Here is a 24,777-nt window from a genome sequence, read left to right as displayed (position 1 = left end):
GTTTCAGTGTCCATTTAGCATGAAATATTCCCTGAATAAATTCTAATAAAGCTTTCTGCATATATAAATCAAGCGGAGCTCCATGGCGAAAGCAGTAAGGCTTCGCTTGTGAAAGTAAAATCTATTGCTCTCTTTTTGGCTTTAAGACAACAATTCTTATTGTTACATTGCCAGACAAGACACACACACAAAAAAACTCGCCTTTAAGTGCGTAATAACTACTACAGAAGCCGCTTAGTATCATAAATGTGACAATTTAAACATGTCCTCTATGTATTAGCTACTGCTAATAGCTAATAGCCGCTTAGTATCATAAATGTGACAATTTAAACATGTCCTCTATGTATTAGCTACTGCTAATAGCTAATAGCTATGGTCATCGTGTGAAATGTTTTATGGCACTGTTGCCAAGTCCACTTGTTTTTCTTCTAAAGTCGGTTGTAAATTTTGTGAGTGGGGTTTTTTGGCTCTAAAAGAGTGACTATAAACACGAGTAAAAAGACTGGGTTTTGCTGTTGCACTAAAGAGTAAACGGGGTTGATTTCCCTCCGCTCCTCAGCGTACACACTACCTGGGAGGAAGAGGGAGACAAATAAACTCTGTATCTAACAGGAGGACAGAGTAGCTGTTGGACTACACTGCCCTGTTGTAATATTCTGAGTTCTGTTCTGGTTTATGTTAGTTTTAGTTTTCCTTCTCTCTCCTGTCTTTTATTATCTGGCTGTTTTTGAGTTCTGTCTTGTCTGGATTCTTGTTTACTGTTTTAGTTATGTTGTCAGAAGCTTCTTAGTTTAGGTTTGAATTTTTGATCTGTTCTTGTTTTGAGCCTCAGCACTGATGTCTGGTCTAATTACTTACTCTGCACACCTGCCTGACTCCACCCCTGCTGCAATCACCTTTCACCGGCTTCACTTGATTCCACCTCCATATAAACTGCTGAGACCAGACATCAGTGCCAGGTTGTCTTGTTGAGTTATGGGTGAGTCTCCTTCTGCAAGATTCTGTTTTTGAGTTGCTTTTGGATTTTTGACCCCCTTTGTCTCCAGTTACCTGAGCCATCCTGTTCTGTCTGTTCCTGCCCTGCCCTGCCTGCACAACTGGACTGTTTGTTTTTCTGCCATTTTTGTTATTAAAATCCTTCGTTTTAAAGAAACCTCTGCTGGTCTGGCTGAATTCTGGGTCCCCTGCCTCTGATCATTACACCTGTTTCTAACATAACACCAAAAAGTTAACTTCACATTTGTATTGAATTAGTTTACCTGTCCAACAGAAGGCCTGCAACCTCTTCATCCGTTTTAAATCCCTGCTCCCTCATGAATTGTCTCCACCTGGTAATAATAGCCAATGAAGACTCATTACCTCCTGGTTATTACTTCTTTTTCCTTTCTTGGTTACTTTCTTTTCCCTCTCGCTCGGCAAAAAGTATGGGTGGTCCTCCATTTCAACAGAAAATGGCCAATAGAATGATCTATGGTCGTCTTAGCTTGTTTTCTACTCCTCCACCGAAAACATGTCTTCATATAGAAGACAGATAGGAAACGCGTATGGCTAAAAACTTTGGCCTCTTTCGGCTACTGAAATCAGAAATAGCGAAGCAACATGGCACCTCTCAGTGGGTGCACCGATGCCTATGTATTTATAAACAACTAATTCTAAGTTATAAGAACGCTTTCATTTTTGATGTGGTTATTAGACTTTGCCAAAATATGCATTTATGAAAGCAATACTTGATTTTTGCTAATTAAAGGCCAAGTTAGTTACACACTGTTCCTTTTATGTAAGCTGATACAATTTGTGACGTACAAAGAAAGATAATTTATTTGTACTATTTCATTAATGGAGATGCAAAGTGGTGCAGTTGGTAGCTCTATTGTCTTGGAGCAAGAAGGTTCTCAGGTACAGATCCTGGCTGGGAGTTCTTCTGCATGCAGTTTCTATGTTCTCCAAATGCATCCATCCATCCATCCATTTTCTGACCCGCTTATTCCCTCATGGGGTCGCGGGGTTTTCAGCATTCACTGGGCGAGAGGCAGGGTACACCCTGGACAGGTCGCCAGTCTGTCGCAGGGCTCTCCCAATGCATGTATGAGTTATTTCTGGGTACACTAGCTTTCTCCAACAGCCCAAAAACATGACTGCCCCTACGACCTGCAAGGATAAGTGAGTATAGACAATTGATGGATGAATATAATCAATGGTGATAATCTGTAGCTATTTAGTAGTTTCAGAAGTGATTAATCTGTAACATATTAACTTCCTGTTTATTTCCTTTTAAGCCTCACATACACATATACATAACAGAGAATACAAATATTTACTAGTAATACTGTGCTATGATTGGACTTCAATAAAGAAGTGTTGAGACCACCAGAGGATCCTGAGTGTTCTGATAGAGACACCAAGGCAAATATTACTACACTGTCACACAGTCCTTCATCCATGATAGCCTTGAGATTGGTTTTAGAGCCCGACATTTCTGGATACAGACTGAGAATATCAGCAGATATCAAAGAAAGAGCTGTGGGCATAAAATATAAGAAAACATTCTGAATGTACTTTAACAAATATGTTATTTATTCATGAATCACAGACAAAAAAGACAATTTCATTTAAAAAAACATTAGCATCTCAAAAGAATCGTCATACTATAAGTTAAAACTGTATCAGGTCGATGGGAGAAGAACAGCTGAACAGACTGCGACACTCAGGTTGTCATCACATTTGCGTCAGTTTTTGTTGTTTTTCATCATCCATTTGCTCATATGGAACATCTGCAAGAGAAACCAGAGAGTAGTCAACCCTACAGTCAGAAAGGAAAGCATTTACAACTATGAGTCATTTAAGCTGAAGACTACATTGTCTACTTCAGCAAGAGGTGTTCCACAAATGCTTATACAAATATTTAACACATTTAGCTCTTGTGCAAAATTTGTGACAGTTTTTCAATTGCTCAATTTAAACCTTTAGTTGTTTTAAACTATGTTCCACTACCTGAAGTATTTCTAGACACAAAAATGTATGGTTTAATATAAAAAGTACTTGGTAAAGCTAAACATGTATTTAATAGATAACTATATTTCTTAACAGGTTAACAACTTAACTATAATTTATTTTTCAAACATGTAATACATCAAGAATATTTATTGTCAATATGAAGCCATAATGAAATTTTGGTGAGACCTCAGCTCTGAATGCATACATGACGCACATGAAAATGACCTTATGTGTCTTAGTTATATGTGCAGTTTACTGTTAGTCAGAGTCTGCAAATCCTTTCCTACGATCTAAGAGACAGTAGAGTTATATGTATGTCGATCCAAAGCTCTGTAAAAGTTTACTTTAAAAAGTAAATAACAGGGCGATTCTGTACCTCTTTTATAAAGGTTCACTGTTCTGCTTAAGGCATTATTTATAGAGATTCATTACTGTACAGTCTATCATTTCTATTTGTTAATCCATTCTACTTCTGCATGCTTTCTTTCAGAATTTCCCCTGCTACAGACAATAAAGGATATTTCTGTGCTATTCTATTAGGTTTTACAAAGTCATTATATTCAACTGTAATGAAAATGGTTCTGTAATTAATCCACATAGCCTTCTACAAAATTATGACCTCCTTTAAAGAGAAGTAATTTCATATTTGTCATACTCTTAGGTCTAGGTATAGGTCTGGTTTCCTTCTTATCTCTCCTCAGCAGGGCGTGACAGGCAGGAGCACCACATCTGAGCTGATTACAGCCCTTCATATGGAGCTGGAACCAGGAGGAGGGTGTCAGTTTGTTAGCGCTTCTGAGTGTTACAGACCAACTCATTGCCTTGCCTTTTGTCTCCTTGTGAACCCGACCTAACTCTTAGTCTTTGTCTCTTACTCCTAGTATCCTGGACCCAAGCCTAAGACACACCTCGCCAAACCCACATAACTCTGGATCCTCATCTGAGACGCTTCAAGCCAACCAACCGGGAATTCGTGAAGGACTTCAGATCAGTCCTCTGCTTAGCCCTCCTGCCTGTCTACCCTTCAACATAACAGGAGAGAACCAACCGGACCTGTACCTCCAACCTGGACCTCTAAACACCACCCTCCCATAACAAAACCCAAGCCTCCACCTCAGTGAGTTCATGCGCTCTTCACTATTCCCATCAGTTCCTTCCTGTTATTCATCAGTCTCCTCATCTTCCCCAGCAGAGCCCAGAAACCCCAATCAGCCAACACCATTTCCTGTTCAAACCACAAATTGTCAATAAACGCTTTAACTAAACTGTCTGCCTCCGTAGTTGCTCTCATTCAGAGTCTCTCTTCTTTAAACGTGACAATTGCTAATTATTTAATGTTTTACTCAAAGGATTAAAACAGGTATTGTAATTTCAGCTTCTCTAAATTGTTAAAAAGTCAGTGAAAGTTAAATCTTTGAACAGATAAGCAAGTCTTACTTGTTGATGTCAAGCTGATGCTTCCATCCTCAGATTTGTCTTTCCTGTGGAGAGAAAAGACTGGGGTGAGACTTTTCTCAATGGTTACAGGCGCAGAAGTCTAATCTTACTGGCGGGACACTAAACTGAAAATTAAGATTAGTTAAAAAGCTCTATATATGAACAACTTAAACAAATGATAGCTTTGATGATAGAAACGTTATGGGGTGGTGCTTCAGAATGCGAAGTGAGTAGACGTGTTTTCCTTAGCTTCTGCTAAAGAATTGATTTTGGATCTTGTAACTATTCAAACTCTAAAACACATATTAAGTCACTTTACCACCTTTTGAGTAAATGGACTGAACTTATATAGAGCTTTTCCAGTCATGCTGACCACCCAAAGCGCTGTACACTATAGCCACATTCACCCAATCGCTCTCACTAACGCGCACACATTCATACACCGAGATGCTGCTCGGTAGGCAACTTGGGGTTAAGTGCCTTGCCCAGGGGCACATCGACATGTGGCAAGGGGAAGCTGGAGTTGAACCCACAACCTTCCGATTGCCATATGACTACTCAATCCATCAAGCCACAGTCACCCAGTGTAATGCTTCCCAAACTGACCAAAGAACAGAGTGGAAGCGCCACAACTCAGGGAAATTTGGACTCCTTGGCTAGTGTTAGCCCCAAAGAGGCTACCAATGGTAACAATATGGAGGGGCTAACAAATGTAGGTACAGCCATTCAAGCCTCTATTGACTCATTCCGAGAAGAAAACCGGACGTCTATTACCTCTCTATTCTTAGTGTGTATAGCCAACAAATTACTGCTATGGAGGATAGACTGAACAACTTCGATAGGAGGCTGAACAACATGGAAACCTCACAAACTTCGCTGGCTAAGGAGAATGAAGCTTTGAGGGAGAAGGTGGCGTACCTGGAAAACCTTACCAGGTGGCAGAATATTCATGTTGTGGGAATACCAGAGAAAACAGAGGGCTCACGACCAGAGGAATTCATCACCAAACTACTCACAGCTGTGTTTGGGGAAGACAGCTTTGAAAAGCCACTGTCGGTGGATAGAGCCCACAGAAATCTGGTCCCATCACTTCCAAATCAAGGAGTTGATTCTACACCTCACCAGATGGAAGGGCCCACTGTCCTACAATGGATCAATATTTCATATCTTTCCTGACTACAGTCTGGATGTCAACCAACGACGTACAGCCTTCTCCTTCGATTATCATTTTACTAGTAATATTGTCATCTAAATTAACGTTTTGTGTATGACTGTGTTTTTACACGCCACGTATAACGTTACAGATGTACGACTTATATTTTTTATTTTTGTTTTTTCAAATCACCCCCTGTCTCATTAAACTATGGCCTATGGCTATCATTGTCTCAATGACAAAATAAAATATGTCACGGATCACTTAACATTACTAGAGAGGTTCATTAATGGTTGGAAAATATATTCAATATTGCGGGTAACATTCAAATGAAAGTTTGCAACAGTTTAAAGTTTTCTGGACGGGTCAGCTTTTTAAAGACCTTTTTGTGTATTTTGTGTCATATTCATATGGTATTTGATTCAGCCTTTTTGAAGTTCATCACAGAACAAATAGATTTGTTTCCGCAGACGAAAAGGACTGATGGCATTTCAGCCTCAATACTCTGGGAAACACTTAAAGCATATCTCAGGGACCAGATTATCTCTCACTCCGCTTATATTAGGAAATGAAGTGTAGGAATATTGAGGAGCTGTCTTCAGAGATTAAGGCTCAGGACCGACTCATATCTCGCTCTTTGACCCCTGATTTAATGAAGAAGAGAGTAGGCTTACCAACTGAAATTGATTTCTTGACTACCCAGCAAGCAGAGAGGCTCATTCTTAAATCTCGTAGTAGGTTTTATGAAGAGGGGGATAAACCTTCCAAACTGTTAGCTAGTCAACTTTGTCAAAAAGCAACTTCCCGTATCATTTCACAAATTGTGGTAGTTGATGGCTCCACAACCGAGGATCATCAAGATATTAATGACTGCTTTAAAGACTTTTATTCTAAATTATACTCCTCGGATTCAACGTTTCATCACAACCATTTTAATGCTTTTTTTTTTTTTCTTTTCCCCAATCTGAATATTCCTACAATTCCTGACTCAAAAGAACCCCCTGGCCCAATTGTTTTCCAGACGATTTTTAATTTTCTTTTAAAGACAAACTTGCATCTCTTCTTCTTACAGTTTATAGAGAAGCACTGGAGAATAATATCCACCAATCATCTATTACACTGTTATTGAAGAAAAATAAGGCCTCTCAAGAATGTTTATCTTACAGACCAATCAGTTTGACAAACTGTGATGGTAAAGTGTTCTCAAAGGCCATTGCACTCCGGCTTGAAACAATCCTTCCTCATATAATTTCAAAGGACCGTAATGTTTTTTTTTCCAGGGCAGACATTTTTACTTTAACTTGAGACGGCTCTTCAATATCATTTATACTAAATCTAACACTTCATCGGCAGAAACGGTAATACCGCTTGATGCTGAAAAGGCGTTTGATCAAGTTGAGTGGGATTATCTTTTTCACACACTTTGTAGGTTTGTTTTTGGCAATAACTTCATTCAGCTCGTCAAGCTCATTTACACTGATCCAACTGACTCAGTTGCATGGCAGCCTCGCCTCTGTCAGTCTGCCCCAGGGCAGCTGTGGCTACTAACATAGCTCACCATCGTCAGGATGTGAATGTGTGTGTGAATGGGTGAATGACTGACTGTAGTGTGAAGCACTTTGGAGGTCGTCAAGATTAGTTAAAGCGCTATACAAGTACAAGCCCTTTCTTCACTGATGTTTGTAAGTATTTTGTAAATACTTGTTCGATTTGCTCTCACTATAACCCGAAAAAAACGTTGAAAGTTGGGATGGGAGCATTTCCTGTCTCCAGCAAACCTTGGCAGGAAATTGTTGTTGATTTTGTTGACAACAGGGCAGTGTCCGAAATTAACTTCCTGATTCACCGGCCAAGTTGGCCGGTAAAAATCAACCGGTCAGGCAAATTTTTTACTGCCCAAAATATTAATCCTCACCAGACTTCTCAATTTTTACCAAAAATTAAGAGTGAGATTATGTTCATTTTGGGGGGGGGCGTGGTTCGGGGCGTGGCTGACTGGACCCTGGAAGAGAAATCTTTGTTTCCTACCTTTGATAGGAAAATATTAAGTTTATTATAAAAGGCACAATATAAATTATCAGATTCCCATCCAGGCAATAAAAAAACACTACAGATTATCATTATTCTATCCATGTTGGTCTCGTTTATGAATGATGCAGAGTTTCATCAAGCCGATACCGTCCAACATTTTTCCCTCAGCTGCAACACTTAAAGCACGAAGGGGTTCACGCTACGTGCTTTACGCATGATCCAGCTGCTGGATAAATAGTGGGGAAAATGCATAAATTAAGAATGTAAAGGGCTCCTTTAGAGGGGAGAGAAGGAAAAATGGGTCTGAGCTAAAGCCCCTGATGTTACAAGTTCCTTAAAATTACCCTTAAAAGTGCGCACCTAAATTACATATAACATAATTTTGCTCATCTGAATTGATTAATTGATTTTAATTGTGACATTTTGGTACGAGTGGAAGGACATTAAACGTAGTGATTCACGTTTTGAAGGCTGGCCGCTGATAAAAGCACCTGGCCGGGGGGTGGGGGGGTGGGGGTGGGGGGGGGGGCAGTAAGAGCGGCGAAGCACAGCGCACGTAGTTAAAAAAAATGCAGAATAAATAAGAACGAAACTTATAAACAGACTAATTGGCGTCTTAGACTGTATCTGGTTAGCAGAACTGTTTTGTAATCCAGCGTGCAGCCATGACTGGTTCTGAATGATGGCTTCATCTGAGAGCCGCTCTCCCCCCATGCCTCCTGCTCCGCAGAAGGCGAAGTTTAGATTGAGCTCTGGATGGACAGTAACCTGACTCTAGCCAGATGTATTTCGCTCCGCCTAGCTCCACTCACATCCATCTGAGACCTCTCTATGGGAATTGCCTTTTTTGAAGGCTGGGCCTTATCAAAAATCCTTGCATATGATTGGATAAGCCACCTGTCTGTCATCTTTATCGACGTGCTATTTCAACCACTCACACTGAAGCCAACCCGTGACGCTGAGAGAGCGACGCAGGAAAAAACTAACATTTTTTTTTTTTATGTGTTTGCGGCTCTAGTGGCACGCGTTTTATTGACAGTGAGCTGACAGGAAGAGGGGGGAAGACAGGCCGCAAAGCGCCACGGGTCGGAGTCGATCCCGGGCCGACCACGTCGAGGACTAAAGGCCTCCTAATATGGTTCGCGCTAACCGCTCCGCCTCGGGCACAACCAACAAAAGCCTTCAGAGCCGTTCTCTGATGTTCTTTTAATGAAACAATATTAGGTAGATTGGACAACACGGAAGAAATAGCAGCATCAATGTTAACGCTTGCTTCCTCGATGCGAGCCGCCATTGCTGTCTGTCTTATGTCACGATCGCTTCTCCACTACGTCACATCTATAAAACTCCATCCCTGTGTCCTGATTGGCTAGACAATAAAATTGGTTGGAGAAATCACTTTCTATGGGAGATGTCCCAGATGGATGTGAGTGAAGCTAGGCGGAGCGATATCAATCTGGCTAGAGTCAGGTTAGATGGACAGAGCTGTGAACAGGTAATCCGCAGCCCAGATGGGTTTTGTTATTTTTTATGTTATTTTTAATTTATTTGGTACAAACATTTACTCGCCATGTGGCAGCTAGCCCTCTGAAATTCACTCGCCAAACAGGAAATTTACTCGCATTTGGCGACTGGCGAGTGTTAATTTCAGACCCTGCAACAGGGTAAAAGGATGTAGATATTTGCTTGTTTGTGTTCACATTCTCCAATCACACGTTTAATGTGTGGATATATTATTGAATAGTTTTTTTGAGAACCTGTGTAAACAAGTGTTCTCCAGGTCCCTAATATCTGAACTTAACTTCTGCTGGGACTCACTTGTTTTTTCGTTTGCAAACACACACAATGGTTGTTACAATAGCGATGACAGCAACCGGGACCAAGACTCCAATTAGGATTATCCACTTGGTTTCTGAAACAAATATCAAATAGATTTCAATGACAACATGCCCTTTGATTATTTGCTTATACAATTTAAACAACTAATCATCACAGAGTTCAGACAAGTTTATCTGCATGTAAAAAACGATTCAATACTTTTATGAGCTTTACTGCTTGAGAACAAACTCATTTAATCAGAATAAAGTTTAGCGGCTCATACCCAGCCCTCCATTTGGGTTTTCAGTATACTCCACTTCACAGAGTGCACCCTCGAAGCCTTCTGGACATGCACATGTGTATATATTGTTGCTGCTCTCCATACATGTTCCTCCATTCTGACAGGGATAACTGAGGCAGGGACTTGCTGCGAGAAGGAAAAACACAGCTCAGTTCCTAATTCAAGTGTAGAGTGGTTTTATTGTCTGGACAGAGTGTGAATTTTAGTTCGTTTTAAATAGACCTATATGATACCTAATGTGGAATTTAACACTGAAAATGGATCACTGGAAGCTTAGAAGATTAGAAGGAAAATTATAGACAAACATGTTAAAGGCAAAGGCTATAAGACCATCTCCAAGCAGCTTCATGTTCCTGTGGCTACAGTTACATATATTATTAAGGTCCACGGAACTTTAGCCAACCTCCCTGGACATGGCTGCAGGATGAAAATGGATGACGAACTGAAGAGAAACATCAGACGACTGATAACCAAAGAGTCCAGAACAAACTCCAAATAAATTAAAAGGTACATCAGTGTCAGATCTGACGCACCATCCCTTCACTGTTTGAGCTAGTGATGGGAGACACTATTGTTTATTTTCTACTCTATTCTGGGTTTTTACGGCAATAGTGGATTGTTTTTCATACAGGAAAGGGTTTTTGAGAGAGGGAGGAAGACATGTGGCAAAGACCTCAGGCCAGAATCGAACCCAGGTCAGCCATGTCAAGGACCAAGACCTCTGTTTATGGGTCATGCTCATTAAGCCTGTGCCATTGGAGCACGCTCTCAGATGTAGGTCATGGCTCTTCCAACAGCTTTAAAACCAAGAACACACAGCTAAAACCACCCAAGAACAGATATACAACTATTCTGGAGTGGGCTCCTATAAACACTGATCTAAGTCCTATTGAATATCTATAGAAAGAGCTGAAACACACCGTCTGGAGAAAACAGCCTTCAGACCTGAGATAACTGGAGCAGTTTGCTCATGAAGAGTGGGCCAAAATACCTGTGGACAGGTGCAGAGGTGCCATTGGCAGTTACAGAAATTGTTTGACTGCAGTGATCACCTCAAAAGCTTACACAACAAAATATTAACATACAGGTGCCATCAGTTTTGTCCAGGCCTGTTCAATTACTTTATTTTTTAAACTGATTATACAATGATGTGCTTTCTGTGTCTCTGCTCTGTCTTCTCTAACCCCAGTGGGTCGAGGCAGATGAGCATTCACACTGAGCCTGGTTCTGGTTCTGCTGAAGGTTTTCCTTCCTGTTAAAGGGGAGTTTTCCTCTCCACCGTTGCTTCATGCATGCTCAGTATGAGGGATTGCTGCAAAGTCATCGATAATGCAGACGACTGTCCACTTTGACTCTACGCTCTTTCAAGAGGAGTGAATGCTGCTCTTCAAGACTCTAAGCAATCTGCTGGGTTTCCATAGATACTGTTTCTTCTAAAGGAAAACCCACCTCTGAAGCAGTCCCGTTTGAAGTCATAGATGGTGCAAACATAACCTTCCTGGCAGCTCTTGGGTTGGCACACTGCACCAGTGCTGGCACACTCACAGGACTGGGAGCAGTCTTCAGTTACAAACTTCTCATTCAGCTGCAGGATGGAGAAAAGAAAGATAAAACCAAATTCTACAGAGATACACAAATAAAAATACACTTGTTAGGTGCTGTAACTGGGGGCAGCTTACAGAGTAGTATCGGTTCAGGAAGGTGCAGCCACACTCTGGATATGGCACACAGATTCCCTCACTCATGACAAAGCCTGCAGCACACTGGCAACCTTCCACACAGGACGTGATGTCACACTCAGAGGGTGCTGCCAAGTCAGCACAGGATGATGGACAAGGTGACATGCAGGAGGAGTATGTGCTGTTGGCACCACAAAGTAGGACTACAATACAAACACAAAGGATTGTTCTATTATCTGAAGGTGATCAACAAAAACTCTTTATTTTTCCTTGGGCTCTCAGGGATACAATGAAGTGGACTTCATTGTATGTGTAGATCAGGATACCTTACCACAGTCCAACTGCTGTCTCCAGGATCCCAGTTTAACTCCAGCCTCCTGACAGGCTGCTGCATATGCATCGTAGCTGCCACAGCGCAGTTCCTCACTGCCTTCCTCCGCACACAGGTCAAACACACAGTCACTAAAAGGAGAGAGACATGTGTTCAACACGAATAAAGCCTCATAACATTGTTTCACATAGTGCCCACAGATTACTCACTATTGGTAGGTTTGGGGTGGTAATATGGCATGGCAGGCCACAAATGGTCCATCAGGGTCAGACAGTGCTCCACACTTTACCACACTGTTGTAATGATTGAGCTGAGCTTCAGAGCAGTCAGATGTCTCAAATCCTGAATCTGGATCCGTCTCCACCTCCTGCCTGAAGACATACAGAAAGGTTTGGATAAATGTGACTGACTGAAAGTGGGAAACAAGGCTGCTGCTGCTGCCTGCTCCATGTGAAATGTACACGCAAGTGTATACACACTTTTTGGTGTGTATACACCAAAGGGATTGAGACAAAATGTTAAACTTTTTAGTGTGTTTGTAATATGCCTTTTTAGGTGCATTTTGTAAACTGCATGCTTGTATTCTGGATTTCTTTTAATAGTTATGTGCCATTTTGTTTGGGTTTTATTTAAAGGACCTAAAACTAAGCAATTGTGTAATAAAGAGACTGTCCAACTACATTATGTGACAACTAAAAACATTTAGCTTTTTCAAACCTACACTTCTGCATGTCTAATGCTTTTCAACATTCCACAAACTGCATAAAGACCTGCAAATGTTTTTTTGTAACTTTTTACTCCCTCTGTGAAACAATCTTTTAAAATCTGCCTGTTGTCTGTCTGCCTCGCCTAATGTGTGGTGATATATGTGAAGGGATTATTTGATATGGCCTTTGCATGATATCCATGCCTGCGGAAGGGCATGAAGGGGTCAAATGTCCCGGGCAGGAGGGGGCAGAACTGAAGCTCTGATCATTAAATTATAGGCAAGAATAATTTTTCAAAATGTTATGTGAAAAATGTTTCATATTTGAGTTCATTAAACCTCTCTCTCTCTCTCTCTCTCTCTCTTTCTCTCTTTCTCTCTTTCTCTCTCTCTCTCTCTCTCTCTCTCTCGCTCTCTCTCATCATCTATATCTATATATAGATATCTATATATAGTATGTAGTTGGGACCCAGAATTCCCCCCACCCCAACACAAATTGGTTTTGGCCAATAAGACAACTTTTGCAGAGCATTTAGCCACTGAAGGGAAGTATCAGAATGTCCAGGTTTCAGATATGTGCTCAGGAAAAAAAAAAGATAAAATAAGAGGCTTAAAGGATTTTATGAGTATTCTTTTTTATCTGTGGATGAGAGTGGAATAAGAGCAGCAGGAAGGGAATTGCAGGTGAATGATGCTCATCCAGAGCCAGGTAAGATGCAGTGCAGCCATTAATGCTTATCAGTGTAGCTTAGCATCTATTAGCAAGTGGAAAACACTTTAGGAGAAAAACTTGGGCTGGGCAGCTCTGACAGAACAGAGAACAGAGACATGTCAGAGATCCAGGTTTAGGTCCAGTCAGAGAGGAGCAGGAGAGTTAGGGGAGACCACTGCTGACAGTCAGTCAGAGAGAGGATGAGGACCTAACATTTTGTTAGGCTAAAGAATCAGCCTCAGAGCAGAGAGACAGACCGTGTGTGTAAATGAGAGAGCCCGCCTTGTCAAATTATTTATTAGTACTGATAAGTATTAGTATATCCCAGTGCGCTCTAAATTCTGTGGTTACTGACCATGAAAAAAGTGAACGCAAGTGAATCACAAACATTTACCCACTGAAGTGAAGTATCAGAATACTTCATTTACCAATATACTTGTAAATCATCTGGTTATGACAGCAGCAGTCCTGGTGATGTTAAACCGGTGATCATCTTGACCAGAACTCATTGAAATAGGCGCTCTCAATGGAAAATCCGTGATTAAATATAAAGCACATCCCCACAAAGCTGCTTCAGCTTCTCTTTATCAGGTTCTCCTTCCACAACATTAATTAAACATGTTAACTCCGCCTGTGGGACCAGTCTTTATTGCTGTTCAGTGTCATAGATAACGAAATTGAACACTTTAAAGGAGTCATCCCTTGGAAATCTGACTTTTTCTTCTTTTTTTATGTGTCCTGTCTGCAAATGTATCACTAAGAACTGTTGTCTTAATGCCAAAGGGACTACAACAGATTTTACTTTCAACAAGTGGAACCTTACTGCTTTTGCCACAGTGCTCCACTTGATTTATATATGCAAAAAGCTTTATTAGATTTTATGCTGGGACTATTTCACGTTCAATGGACATTGAAACGGGAAGGTTGAAGAGGAAACATAAGAGAAACAGATGAGACAAAATGCTAAACGGGAGAAAAGGTTGAGAAAAGGGAGAGAGTCTGCTTCTATGCCTGCAAAAAGATATATAAAAAGAACAGCAAAACCAACCAATAAAGTATTACTGGCACAAACAAATAATGCTTTGATACCATCACTGAAGAATATACAGTAGTATTTAACATGCATAAAGTGACCGCTAATGATAATAAAAGGGTTTTCTGTATAGACGTGAATCTGTAAGTACCTGAATCCAAGCACCTGTAGGTGTTTATAAGACTGCAGTTGTGTAAGTAAGTTTTTTCCATAAGAAAATGCTCAATAGTGGTTGTGAGGAGCCAAAGACCCGCACCCCAGAGCACTAAGGCAGACACCAGGGGAACCTGAACCTCAGATGCCTAAAGGAAACCACAGAGCAAAGGTGCCCCAGAGGGGCCAACACAGGGAAAGCTGCCTGCCCCAATCCCAGGGAAGAGCACAGAGAAGCCCCAGGAAACCCCCCAACAGCCACAACACCAGGATCTGTGGGTCCGGAGCGGATCCAGCCATGGGCCCAGAGACCAAAGGCCCTGGTGTGCCCCGGCCCTGTGAAGAAGCCACCACGAGGGTGCCAGCGCCCGTCCGAGCACTCAACCCCGGACACCAGAGACCACCAGCGACCAGCGCGTTAAGGCGCCAGCCAGCAGAGGGGAGCAGGAACAGGAGGGTTCCACACTTAGTGGAGACTTGAGATGTCCCAGGAGAGGAGGCAGTCCAAACCCAACCTGACAAAAAGACATGAAACAAATTTACCAGCCAACCAGAGCTCACCCTATGAACCCTGAAGTGCTACCTACTCCACACATTGCCCTTCCTACCTAGGTCCTACCCCCATATTCCAAGGGAGAGCAGAAGTGCTAGCCCTAGCCGACTCAAATATATGTTACCGGTATTCAATACCTTTATCATTTTTTTTTTATTCTTTCCAAAAAAAATTTGAGATGGAGGAGTCCAGAGTTTCAAGTAAGTCAAAGGATAGTTTATTGGGGATCATTGACAATAAGTAATTCCTTCTAAAGGCCCGTTTACACTACACTTTTTTAACCGAGCCGAGCCGAGACCAGTCTGACCTTGGATCAGTTAACCAAGATAAGATGACCGTTTACACACCACACTATCCCGGTTCCTTGGCTGCTCCTCGCCTCCTAGTGGCGATCTGCGGTACTACCGCTCTCTAGGATTGAAGGCGGAAGCAGCTAAACGAACATTCAGGATGTTATGCTTGATTTTGTGATATTTCGTTGTTTGCGGAGAGTCAGGGGAAGAAGGCAACCATTGGTGAATTTACTTGAGAGAGTCGGCTTTTGGGAAGTGGATGAGACAAACGAACGTCTAATAAGGATTTACAGACACAGGAAACAACGACAGACACTGAGGTTCATCACGCTGCTAAGCAGAATCATCACTGGAAACCGTGTGGCACGGTAAGGAAGCTAGTATTATTATGAATGTCTGAAATTTGTCTGAATGAAGTGTGAATCAGGATGTGCAGGCAGACACGCCGGAAAAACCGCGGACAGTCAGCTGACTGTAAGGGGATGACGTGGTCTGCTCATGCGCTCTTTATCAGAAAACCGGGCCAGAAAAAAAAAAACAGGCCGAGACCGACTCAGGAACTGGTCTGCAGTTAGCGTGGTCCGGTTATGTTTAGCGCGGTCTGGTTCAGTCTGCTGACCATTTACACACAAGAGTTGTCTCGGTTACCGAGCTCGGACTGGTCTCGGCTCGGTTAAAAAAGTGTAGTGTAAACGGGCGTTAAGTAAAACCATAATTCTGATTGAAGCAGCCCATGATGATCAGGCAAGATCATCTCCTATTGCTTTAAAAGAGGGATGTGGTTAAGTTTTGTTAACTCTGTTAAGTTAGAAGACACAGTACTACTTACAATATATTATATAATAATATTTACTACTCCCTGACTGTAGTTGTAAATCTAGGGCAGGCATGGGCAACTTCCATGACAAAGAGGGCCAAATTTTTTTCAGCACGACCATTCGAGGGCCACATGACCACGCACTTCAAATAATTGCATATGAAAGATGCTACAAATTATTCTCAATAAGAACAAATTTTAGATGAGTTTATATCTGTATGTTTACTGCACCAACATATAACTATTTTCTGCATATGCATATTAATGCATATTAATATGTCCTTAAGCAAAAGACAAACTGTTTGCTATAAAAAAAATTTGCAAAAAAGGAAATGAAACTCCTCCATATCAATGCATTCAGGAGCATGGGACATTTCAGATTTACAAGGAAAAAGGCATGAAATGGAACAGAACTTAACTCAAACAATAATGTGTCTATCCAGAAACAGTGTGGGCTTTCTTACTATACTGAATGCTCTATAATTGTATAATTTGTAACTAACAAAAACACAACACTGTAACCGTTGTTCTTTGCCTGTTTGTTTGTTTGTCTTTATTATGTGTACTTTTAGCCGGAGTGGCCAATAAGAAATTTCACCACGGGAACACACGGTGACAATAAAAAATCTTTGAAAAGCCGGAAGGTGTTTGGTTATTTGTCCTGACACATGCTGTTGGGAAACTGTATATATTTTTAACCAATTTATAAAAAAAAGGTTCCAAAACCAAATTTATATAGAGTAGCAAATAAAAATGGCCAGTTTACTCTATCAAATGCTATTTCCGCATCTAAAGACAATATATTGGATTCAGTGTTTTCAATATAGGAATAATCTATTAAATTAAGTAATCTGCATGCATTTGTGAATGACTGCTGTCCTTTTATGAAACCAGTTTGATCAGGGTGTATTATAAGAGGAGTAACTTCATCCAATCGTTTTGCATGAGCTTTACAGATTATTTTAATATCCATGTTAATTAGGGATATGGGACGATAGCTTAAGCAGGAGACTAATGGTAGCAGAATTCATATTAGCCGGGAATCTGCAATTTTTTTCCTGAGTTTCCTGCAACATTCTGTGGAATCGTGGTGCCAGAATATTCCAAAATTCTTTATAAAACTCTACTGGCCCGAGCCCGTAACATCATCAGGGACCCCTCACACCCCCACCATGGACTGTTCTCCCTGCTGCCCTCTGGGAAGAGGTTCCGCAGCATCCGCTGCAGGTCCACCAAGTTCTGCAAAAGCTTTTCCCCTGTTGCCATCAGACTGTTGAACTGCTGAAGCTATAAACTGGACTCTGTACCATATTCGCATATTTGCACATTTGCATTATTGCATCCTTATCTAGCATTACAAATGCTGCCGAACTCTCAGTTTCTAAAATGCATTCTTGCACAAATCATTTCTGCACATACAAATGGTTTTTAAAAATACTTACCTGTACACTGTGATCGCATACTGTCTCTTTCTCCTGCATTGTTTACATTTCAACTGTTTTACTGTTAAATCACTGCTGCACTTTATCCTGTAATTTTATCCTGTAATTTACTTTATCCTGTAATTTACTGTAATTTTCAAGCTGTATGCAAACAAAATTTCGTTCTGTATGCACTCTGTGCATACAAAATGACAAATAAAGTCTAAGTCTACTGGAAATCCATTTGGATCCAGGGCCTTTTTATTGGGCAGGATTTTGAGAGCTTCCTGAGTTTCAGCTGCTGTGGTGAAATGAGATGAGATTGAAATTATTTTACCTATGATCACTGCTTTCCCTGCCTCACAGAGAGCAGATCCTGATGTCCTGGTAGATCATTGTATTCCAAGTATGAAGCCCACTCTTTAAAATATTTGATAAATTCTTCATCTTTAAGCAATCATGTAGTAAATCTCCAGCTTTTGTTTGGTGGGGTTACTTTTTTATTTATTAGGGTTAAAGAAACAGGAGCATGATCACTGACAGCAGTAGGATGTATTATAGCATCTGGCATGTTAGACAGCAGTGAGCTGTCTCCTTACTGTTTGGATGCAGAGATCGCTATGCATCGCAGAGACAATAATTACTCATGTATTGTTTGGCTACATTCAGTGTTTGGCAACTGCGCTGAGTCCCTGTTGTATTCAGCCTGTCTGTTTCCTCATTTAGACCAAAGTTAAGGTCGCCTCCAATAAATAAATAGCATGCCAGGTGTTTCCAATCCAATCCAATCCACTTTATTTATATAGCACGGTTTAAACAAACACAAGGTTTCCAAAGTGCTGCACAAAGAGATAAAATGAATAAAAATAAGTAAAAGCGCTGCCCGCTCGGAATAAAAATATGCATGTATATACATAAAATCAATGCTCTACGTGGTGTCAAAAGCCAAAGAAAAGAGGTGAGTTTTAAGAAGAGTTTTAAAATGAGACAGAGAAGTTGCCTGTCTAATGTGCAGTGGCAACCCATTCCAAAGTTTTGGAGCTGCAACGGAAAACGCTCGATCCCCTCTGAGCTTAAGCCTTGCTTTAGGCACTGTCAGGAGCAGCTGGTCAGCTGACCTGAGAGATCGGCTATAGGGTGTAGGGGTGCAGCAGCTCAGAGAGGTAAAGTGGGGCAAGGCCATTTAAGGGACGTAAATAAAAGAATTTTAAAATAAATCCTAAAATGGATGGGTAGCCAGTGGAGTGAAGCTAAAATATGCGAGATATGCTCATACTTGCATGTGCCAGTTAGAAGACGTGCGGCAACATTTTGTACCAGCTGAAGACGAGCAATTGAGGACCTGCTAATCCCCATATAAAGTGCATTACAGTAATCCAGCCGAGTGGTCACAAAGGCGTGGATTACTGTCTCAAAATGCTGTCTCTGAAGGACTGGTTTGATCTTTGCCAGCTGCCTTAACTGGAAAAAGCTCGATTTCACTACAGCCTTTATCTGGCTGTCAAATTTAAGGTCTGAGTCCACTTTTACCCCAAGATTTTTTACAATTGGTTTGAAATATTGTGCTAAAGAACCCAGATCAACTGGGGGGAGGGGGGGGGGGGGGGGTTCACAGATGAGCCACCAAAGACCATGACTTCTGTCTTTTCTTCATTAAAATTCAGAAAATTTAAAGACATCCAAGCTTTGATGTCGTGTAAACAGTTTAGCAGTGGATGAACAGAGTAGGAATGAGACTTTTTGAGGGGGACATAGATTTGGCTGTCATCCGCATAACAGTGAAAGGAAATACCATGTTTCCTAAGAATGGAGCCGAGTGGGAGAAGATAAAGAGAAAATAAAAGAGGGGCAAGCACAGAGCCCTGCGGGACCCCACATGACAGAGGAGCTGTGGAGGACACAGAGTCATCAAGGCTGATACAGAAAGTCCGATGTGACAGATAGGACATGAACCATTCCAGTGCTGAGCCACTGATGCCCACCCACTGCTCTAAACGAGCAATCAGGATTTCATGGTCCACTGTATCAAATGCTGCAGTCAAGTCTAAAAGTACAAGGACAACACAGTGTCCAGAGTCAGTAGCTAAAAGAATGTCATTAAAAACTCTTAAAAGCGCTGATTCTGTGCTGTGCAATGTTTTAAAGAACATTTTGTTAATTTAAAAAATCCAAAAGCTGGGAATAAACAATCTTCTCTAACAGAGGCTGCACAACTGCATGTTTAAGATTTACAGGGACTACTCTGTTTCTTCATAGTAGGTACACCTGGTCTGGCGTTCTGTTAACTCTGACATCATCCAGAGAAGACGGCTCACCCGCTATTACCATCTAATGTAGAACAGATTACTGGATCAATGTGTGCTTCTGTGCTTTTTTGTTTCTCTTGTTGTGTCTCTGTTCTGTCTTCTGTAACCCCAGTCGGTCGAGGCAGATGACCGTTCATACTGAGCCCGGTTCTGCCGGAGGTTTTCCTTCCCGTTAATGGGGAGTTTTTCTTCCCACTGACGCTTCATGCTTGCTCAGTATGAGGGATTGCAGCAAAGCCATGTACAATGCAGACGACTCTCCCTGTGGCTCTACGGTTCCCCAGGAGTGAATGCTGCTTGTCGGGACTTTGATGCAATCAACTGGTTTCCTTATATAGGACATTTTTGACCAGTCTGTATAATCTGACCCAATCTGTATAATATGATTGAACTTGATTTTGTAAAGTGCCTTGAGATGACATGTTTCATGATTTGGCGCTATATAAATAAAATTGAATTGAATTGAACTACTCCAGAAGACAGACTGCTATTAATAATTGCGAGACACGTAGGCCCAATAGTGGGAAAAACATCCTTAAACAATCAGGGCGGGACAGTATCATCTGGAGACCCTGAGGGCTTCAGGTGACCCACAATCTCCTGCACAAAAGACAGGGTCACAGGCTCAAACATGTCAAACACAGCAGAGCAGGGGACAAACACTGAAGGATCAGAAGCAGGAGGTGAAATAAGTGCTCTGGTAGAAGTGACTTTATCAATAAAGTAGTGAAGAAAGTTCTCACACACAGCAGGGGAGGCCTCAATTCCAGTCTGTGGTGCATTCAGAGCAGAGTTGATAACTTTAAACAACACACGAGGCTTACCACCATGAATTTTAATGGAGCCGCAATGTCTATGGCAGTTTTACAGGTGTCGAGAAACCATGAGTTAAGAGCCTCTGTATCCTCACAGACAGACTCGGGAATAACGCAGTTTTGACTAAAAACTGCGGAGAAGAGAGCAGCAGTGGAAGGGTTAATAACTCGACATCTGCGAGCAGCAGCGCGAGGTTTAACTGTGTGACAACAAACAGGAGCTTCAAAAATTACAGGCATATGGTCTGAGAAAAAAGCGTCACAGACCTCCAGGTTAAGAACAGGCAAACCATAAGATAAAACAATATCAAGTGTGTGACCACGTTCATGTGTAGGCCCAAGTACAGACTGCACGAGATTAAAAGAGTCAATGATGTTTAAAAAGTCTCGCGCCAAAGGGTTTTCAGGGCAATACACATGAATATTACAATCTCCAACAATAAGGGCCCGGTCATATTTGGGTATAATATCGGACACAGAACATAGAAAATTCTGTTAAAAAGTCTGTTTGGAAAGTGCATGGAAATGTTTGTGAAAAAATTAGGGGTCATCAACAATTGGGCCATATATATTGACAATACACAACCTTTGGTTATGAATAAATATTCTAGATCTATAATTTTGTCTAATATTGTAAAACTAATGTTTTTGTGGATTAAAATTGCTACTCAGCTGATCATTTACAATCGTATCTGATTTATGAATTTCTTGCTATAAGACAAGATATGCTTTTAATCTTTTAAGCTGGTTAAAATTTTTTAACTTTTTCACCGGTTTTAATTATAATTGCCAATTATAATTAATAATAATCTTCATAATCAAACAGGTGTAACTGCATAACACATTTAAGTCAAATTCTCACGTGTACCCTTGCAAGAAAGAAAAATGGTATGAGATAGGGTCTGAATGAGCTCTAGTTAAAACATTTTTTCTTAAAAATGACTAAAATTGAATTTAAAGACATTTTCATAAGGATTGTATATGTAAAATACCAGCTTATGACCCCTTTAAGTATTTCCATCTCTGTCACACACACCTGCCACTTTACAAAATCATGGCCTGTTTAAGTGAGTAGAATACAACACTTAGGAAATTATCAAATTTTGTCTGTATTCTTAAGTTATAAGAAATATTTTTATTAACTATTTTAGAGACTTGCTGAAGGAAAGGGAAACATTTATCTAGAAAAAGCCCTGAGATTGCTTTAAATGCAACTTCTCAACATGCTCCATCTAACAGAACGAAGCTTAAACTTCTTGTCAGTCATCATATCTACTCATGCCCCAGTAAAATCAACTGATCCAGCTCTTATTTCCTCTTATTATTAAGAGAACAGCAAATGTTCTCTTAATAATTATGTGTTTAAAATGATACTGTTTATCGAGTTGTGTTCTCAGATACAATGTATTTACTGTTTGAGAAATGTTTAAATATATTGTTAAAATCAACTAATTTGAACACTAGCAGGTGTGCAGACTTGCTTCTGGTCCTACCTGTGGACGTGAACCATAGTCGGAACATTAGAGATCTTCAGTCCACCAGCTTCTCGGTCACTGACTCTCCAGCTCTCTCCAAACTCGTTCAGGTTCCTGACCACTGTCCCATCAGGTTTCATGTACTCGTTTCTTGTGATACCATCATAGTTTCCACACAATCCTCTGACAGAGTTTCTATAGGTGCTGGGGAGTATAATTTCTGCAGGGACCAAGAGGGAAATGAAAATGATGGGAATGAAGTGATTTATCCATAAGCTGAAAGGAGGCCCCAGTTTTTGAGGTAGATACTTTACCTCCACGGCTGTTGCCGTCAAAGCGTACTGTAAGTCCAAAGTCTGTGGACAGCTGGACCTGCTTCGAGTTCATTGTGATTGTTAATCCACTGGCGGGACTAAGAGGAGGTGTCACACGCTCACCATTCACCTGAAGTAAATACAATTCCATGACATTTCGTTTTCTGTATATGAAAAGGCTACATTGATGTACACTTTCCTCCAGTACTAACCAGGACAACTTTCTTCTGTAGGAAACGAATATTGACATCATAGACATCTATATACATCTGGTCCAGGAATGACACTCTTCTGTTTCCACCTCGCCTAATGTTCTTTCCTCTCACTACCAAGGGAACCTGAGAGTCCTGCAGATTGTGGCCCTGAGTCAGCACATAGGTGTAAGGACCCTGAAAGTGATGGGTGAAACCATCAAATGTTCTATGGTGAGGGTCTCCAGCGATGCTGCACCTGTCAAACTCTAGAGAGGATGATGATGCAAAAGAATTGGTTAAATGTGATTTTGTATCAACTAAAGCGCTGCCTTTCAAGCAAGAATTAAAACAAGTCTCTGTTCTGCACATGTCTGATTGTTCTAAAATATTTGATGATTTTAAGGGTTGAACTCACTGGTGGGTTGGCAGTAGAGGTCTCCATACTTGTCCAGGGCACATACTGAGTTTGAGTTGCAGCTGTGGTCATTACATGTGATTTTACCCCCAAGGTTACAAGTACATGACTTAGCACATTTATCTGTCAGCCATGAATCTCCCATCTGCATACACAAAAACACACACACACAGACACAGATTCACACATGGATTAATCCAAAGTCGTCATAGCAATGTATTTACAGGACTTTGAAGAGAATGGTATTGTACACATTATTGTACTGGCCCAGTCTCCTACCTCAGGATGGTACTAGGGTAGATCTGCCTTCTTGTTTTTGTCCAGTAAATGTATTGTGTTGTGAATGTATGTCAACACAGCTCTACTGTACATCAAAGTAAAGTAGAGCTGTAGACCTGCAACTATTTCAAACAATTATCTGGTTTGATTTAAATCCCACTTATCTGAATCCTCTTTCCATACCACAATTAGTCATATAATTCCACACAGGGTTTAATGCTTAAAACAATGCACTTTTCTTATCATATCCTTCCCTTGGAAAAAGTTTAGGCAGCATGGGTTAAATTTCCAGTTGCATACTGCAAATACTCAGCTATATTTATCCATGTAACCCAAAAATGTTGTCAGTTAAGAACACTGCAACAAATGCTTCCATAGCTTGAGTGACTCATATTCCCAGATTCCTACATTCAGAATATTTCCTTTGGAGATAAATGCCTTGAAAAACACAAGCTGGGGTTTTTCTTTTTTATATCTGAAACAAACATATTTCCAGGAATTGGTTCTTATATGATGATATTTTGAGTCACACTCAGGGATTGTATTATAAATTGAATCCAATTTAACTATTAGCTGGTACTATTTCACTTTAGCTATATGTAATTTTCCGTGGGCAGCTTTGATGGAAATTGACTTAAGATTTTAGAATGGAAATAATGACTGTGCCCTGTTTGTGCTTAGATCCCCCATTGTTTCTGTAAAGTGTGTTTTGAATTCAGCTAAACTACTTTTTATTGAACTCAAAGAACAATATTTTTCATCATAAATATTCTACTATTATTGAATTACAGAAAATCCAGGTTGGGGCAGCATGTTTGCTAGTGAACTTACATCATGGTACTCTCCGTCTAAGTCCAGGCAGCCGCATTTATTGAGGGGAACACACATGTTATCACTGAGGACATGTCCAGCATCGCACTGGCAACCCTCCACACAGGTTGTGGGTGGAAGATGACAGAATATGGGAAAGAGGTCAGAGCAGGTGGGAGGGCAGGGGGGAGTACAGTCTGAGTAGTGGCTGTTAGTTGGACAGGCCAGTGCTGTGAGGAAGAAGGAGAATACAGTATTTAAAACACCAAACTTTGTGCTGGATTATGATTTATTAATGTGAGTGAAACTTACGGCAGAAGGTGTTGTTCCTCCAGCTGATGGTGACTCCAGCACTATGACAGGCCTGAGCATAGGCCTCTACGTTATCACAGAGAGTTGACTGCATCCCATCATACTCACACATGTCATATATGCAGTTACCAAGGAAAGCCTCAGGGGGCACTAGAGAGTGGCAGGGCTTGAAGCGGTCAGACAGGATGACCTCGGCACACTGAGCCTCATAACGCTTCTCTTCCTCTGCAGTGCAGTTAGGGTGGATGTCAGGACGCTTGTCTGGCTGACAGCTACAGAGAAGAACACATTTTGAGGACATAGTTTCAAACTGTGTTCTTTTAACTTTACTATATGTTCTTTCTGCCTCAGAAAATACAGAAAAATCTTAGATGAGTGCAGCTATGTTTTTTTAAATCTTTGCAGAATCAACAGGTAGTTGCAGG

The 24,777-nt window shown here is 41.0% G+C and overlaps 1 protein-coding gene and 1 long non-coding RNA gene across 3 annotated transcripts in view; one reads left to right on the top strand and one right to left on the bottom strand.

Annotated features, from left to right (window-relative positions):
* Nucleotides 1–1,174: 1,174 nt before the first annotated feature.
* Nucleotides 1,175–24,777, bottom strand: part of zanl (zonadhesin, like) — an 88,795-nt gene continuing 65,192 nt past the window's right edge. Inside the window, exons 55-68 of the mRNA XM_036146082.1 lie at nt 24,353–24,624; nt 24,062–24,270; nt 22,952–23,096; nt 22,555–22,802; nt 22,343–22,472; nt 22,047–22,248; nt 11,954–12,115; nt 11,745–11,875; nt 11,414–11,616; nt 11,184–11,319; nt 9,717–9,860; nt 9,434–9,527; nt 4,432–4,475; nt 1,175–2,771 (exon numbers count right to left, since the gene is read on the bottom strand). Of these exons, the coding sequence (XP_036001975.1) occupies nt 2,716–2,771; nt 4,432–4,475; nt 9,434–9,527; nt 9,717–9,860; nt 11,184–11,319; nt 11,414–11,616; nt 11,745–11,875; nt 11,954–12,115; nt 22,047–22,248; nt 22,343–22,472; nt 22,555–22,802; nt 22,952–23,096; nt 24,062–24,270; nt 24,353–24,624 (2,176 nt within the window). The 3' untranslated portion in view covers nt 1,175–2,715. The remainder of the gene's footprint in view (nt 2,772–4,431; nt 4,476–9,433; nt 9,528–9,716; nt 9,861–11,183; nt 11,320–11,413; nt 11,617–11,744; nt 11,876–11,953; nt 12,116–22,046; nt 22,249–22,342; nt 22,473–22,554; nt 22,803–22,951; nt 23,097–24,061; nt 24,271–24,352; nt 24,625–24,777) is intronic.
* LOC110366813 lies at nt 3,688–4,259 on the top strand. 2 transcript variants are annotated; one of them, XR_002426995.2, is made up of 2 exons: nt 3,688–4,111; nt 4,187–4,259. It is a non-coding gene; the product is annotated as an uncharacterized LOC110366813 (long non-coding RNA). The 2 variants fall into 2 exon arrangements; XR_002426996.2 differs by having other exon boundaries at nt 4,184–4,259.

This window comes from Fundulus heteroclitus, chromosome 14, assembly GCF_011125445.2.
Source record: "Fundulus heteroclitus isolate FHET01 chromosome 14, MU-UCD_Fhet_4.1, whole genome shotgun sequence".
NCBI classification, from domain to species: Eukaryota; Metazoa; Chordata; class Actinopteri; order Cyprinodontiformes; family Fundulidae; genus Fundulus; species Fundulus heteroclitus.
The sequence above is the reverse complement of the archived record's forward strand: the minus strand, read 5'-3'. Positions and strand labels throughout refer to the sequence as shown.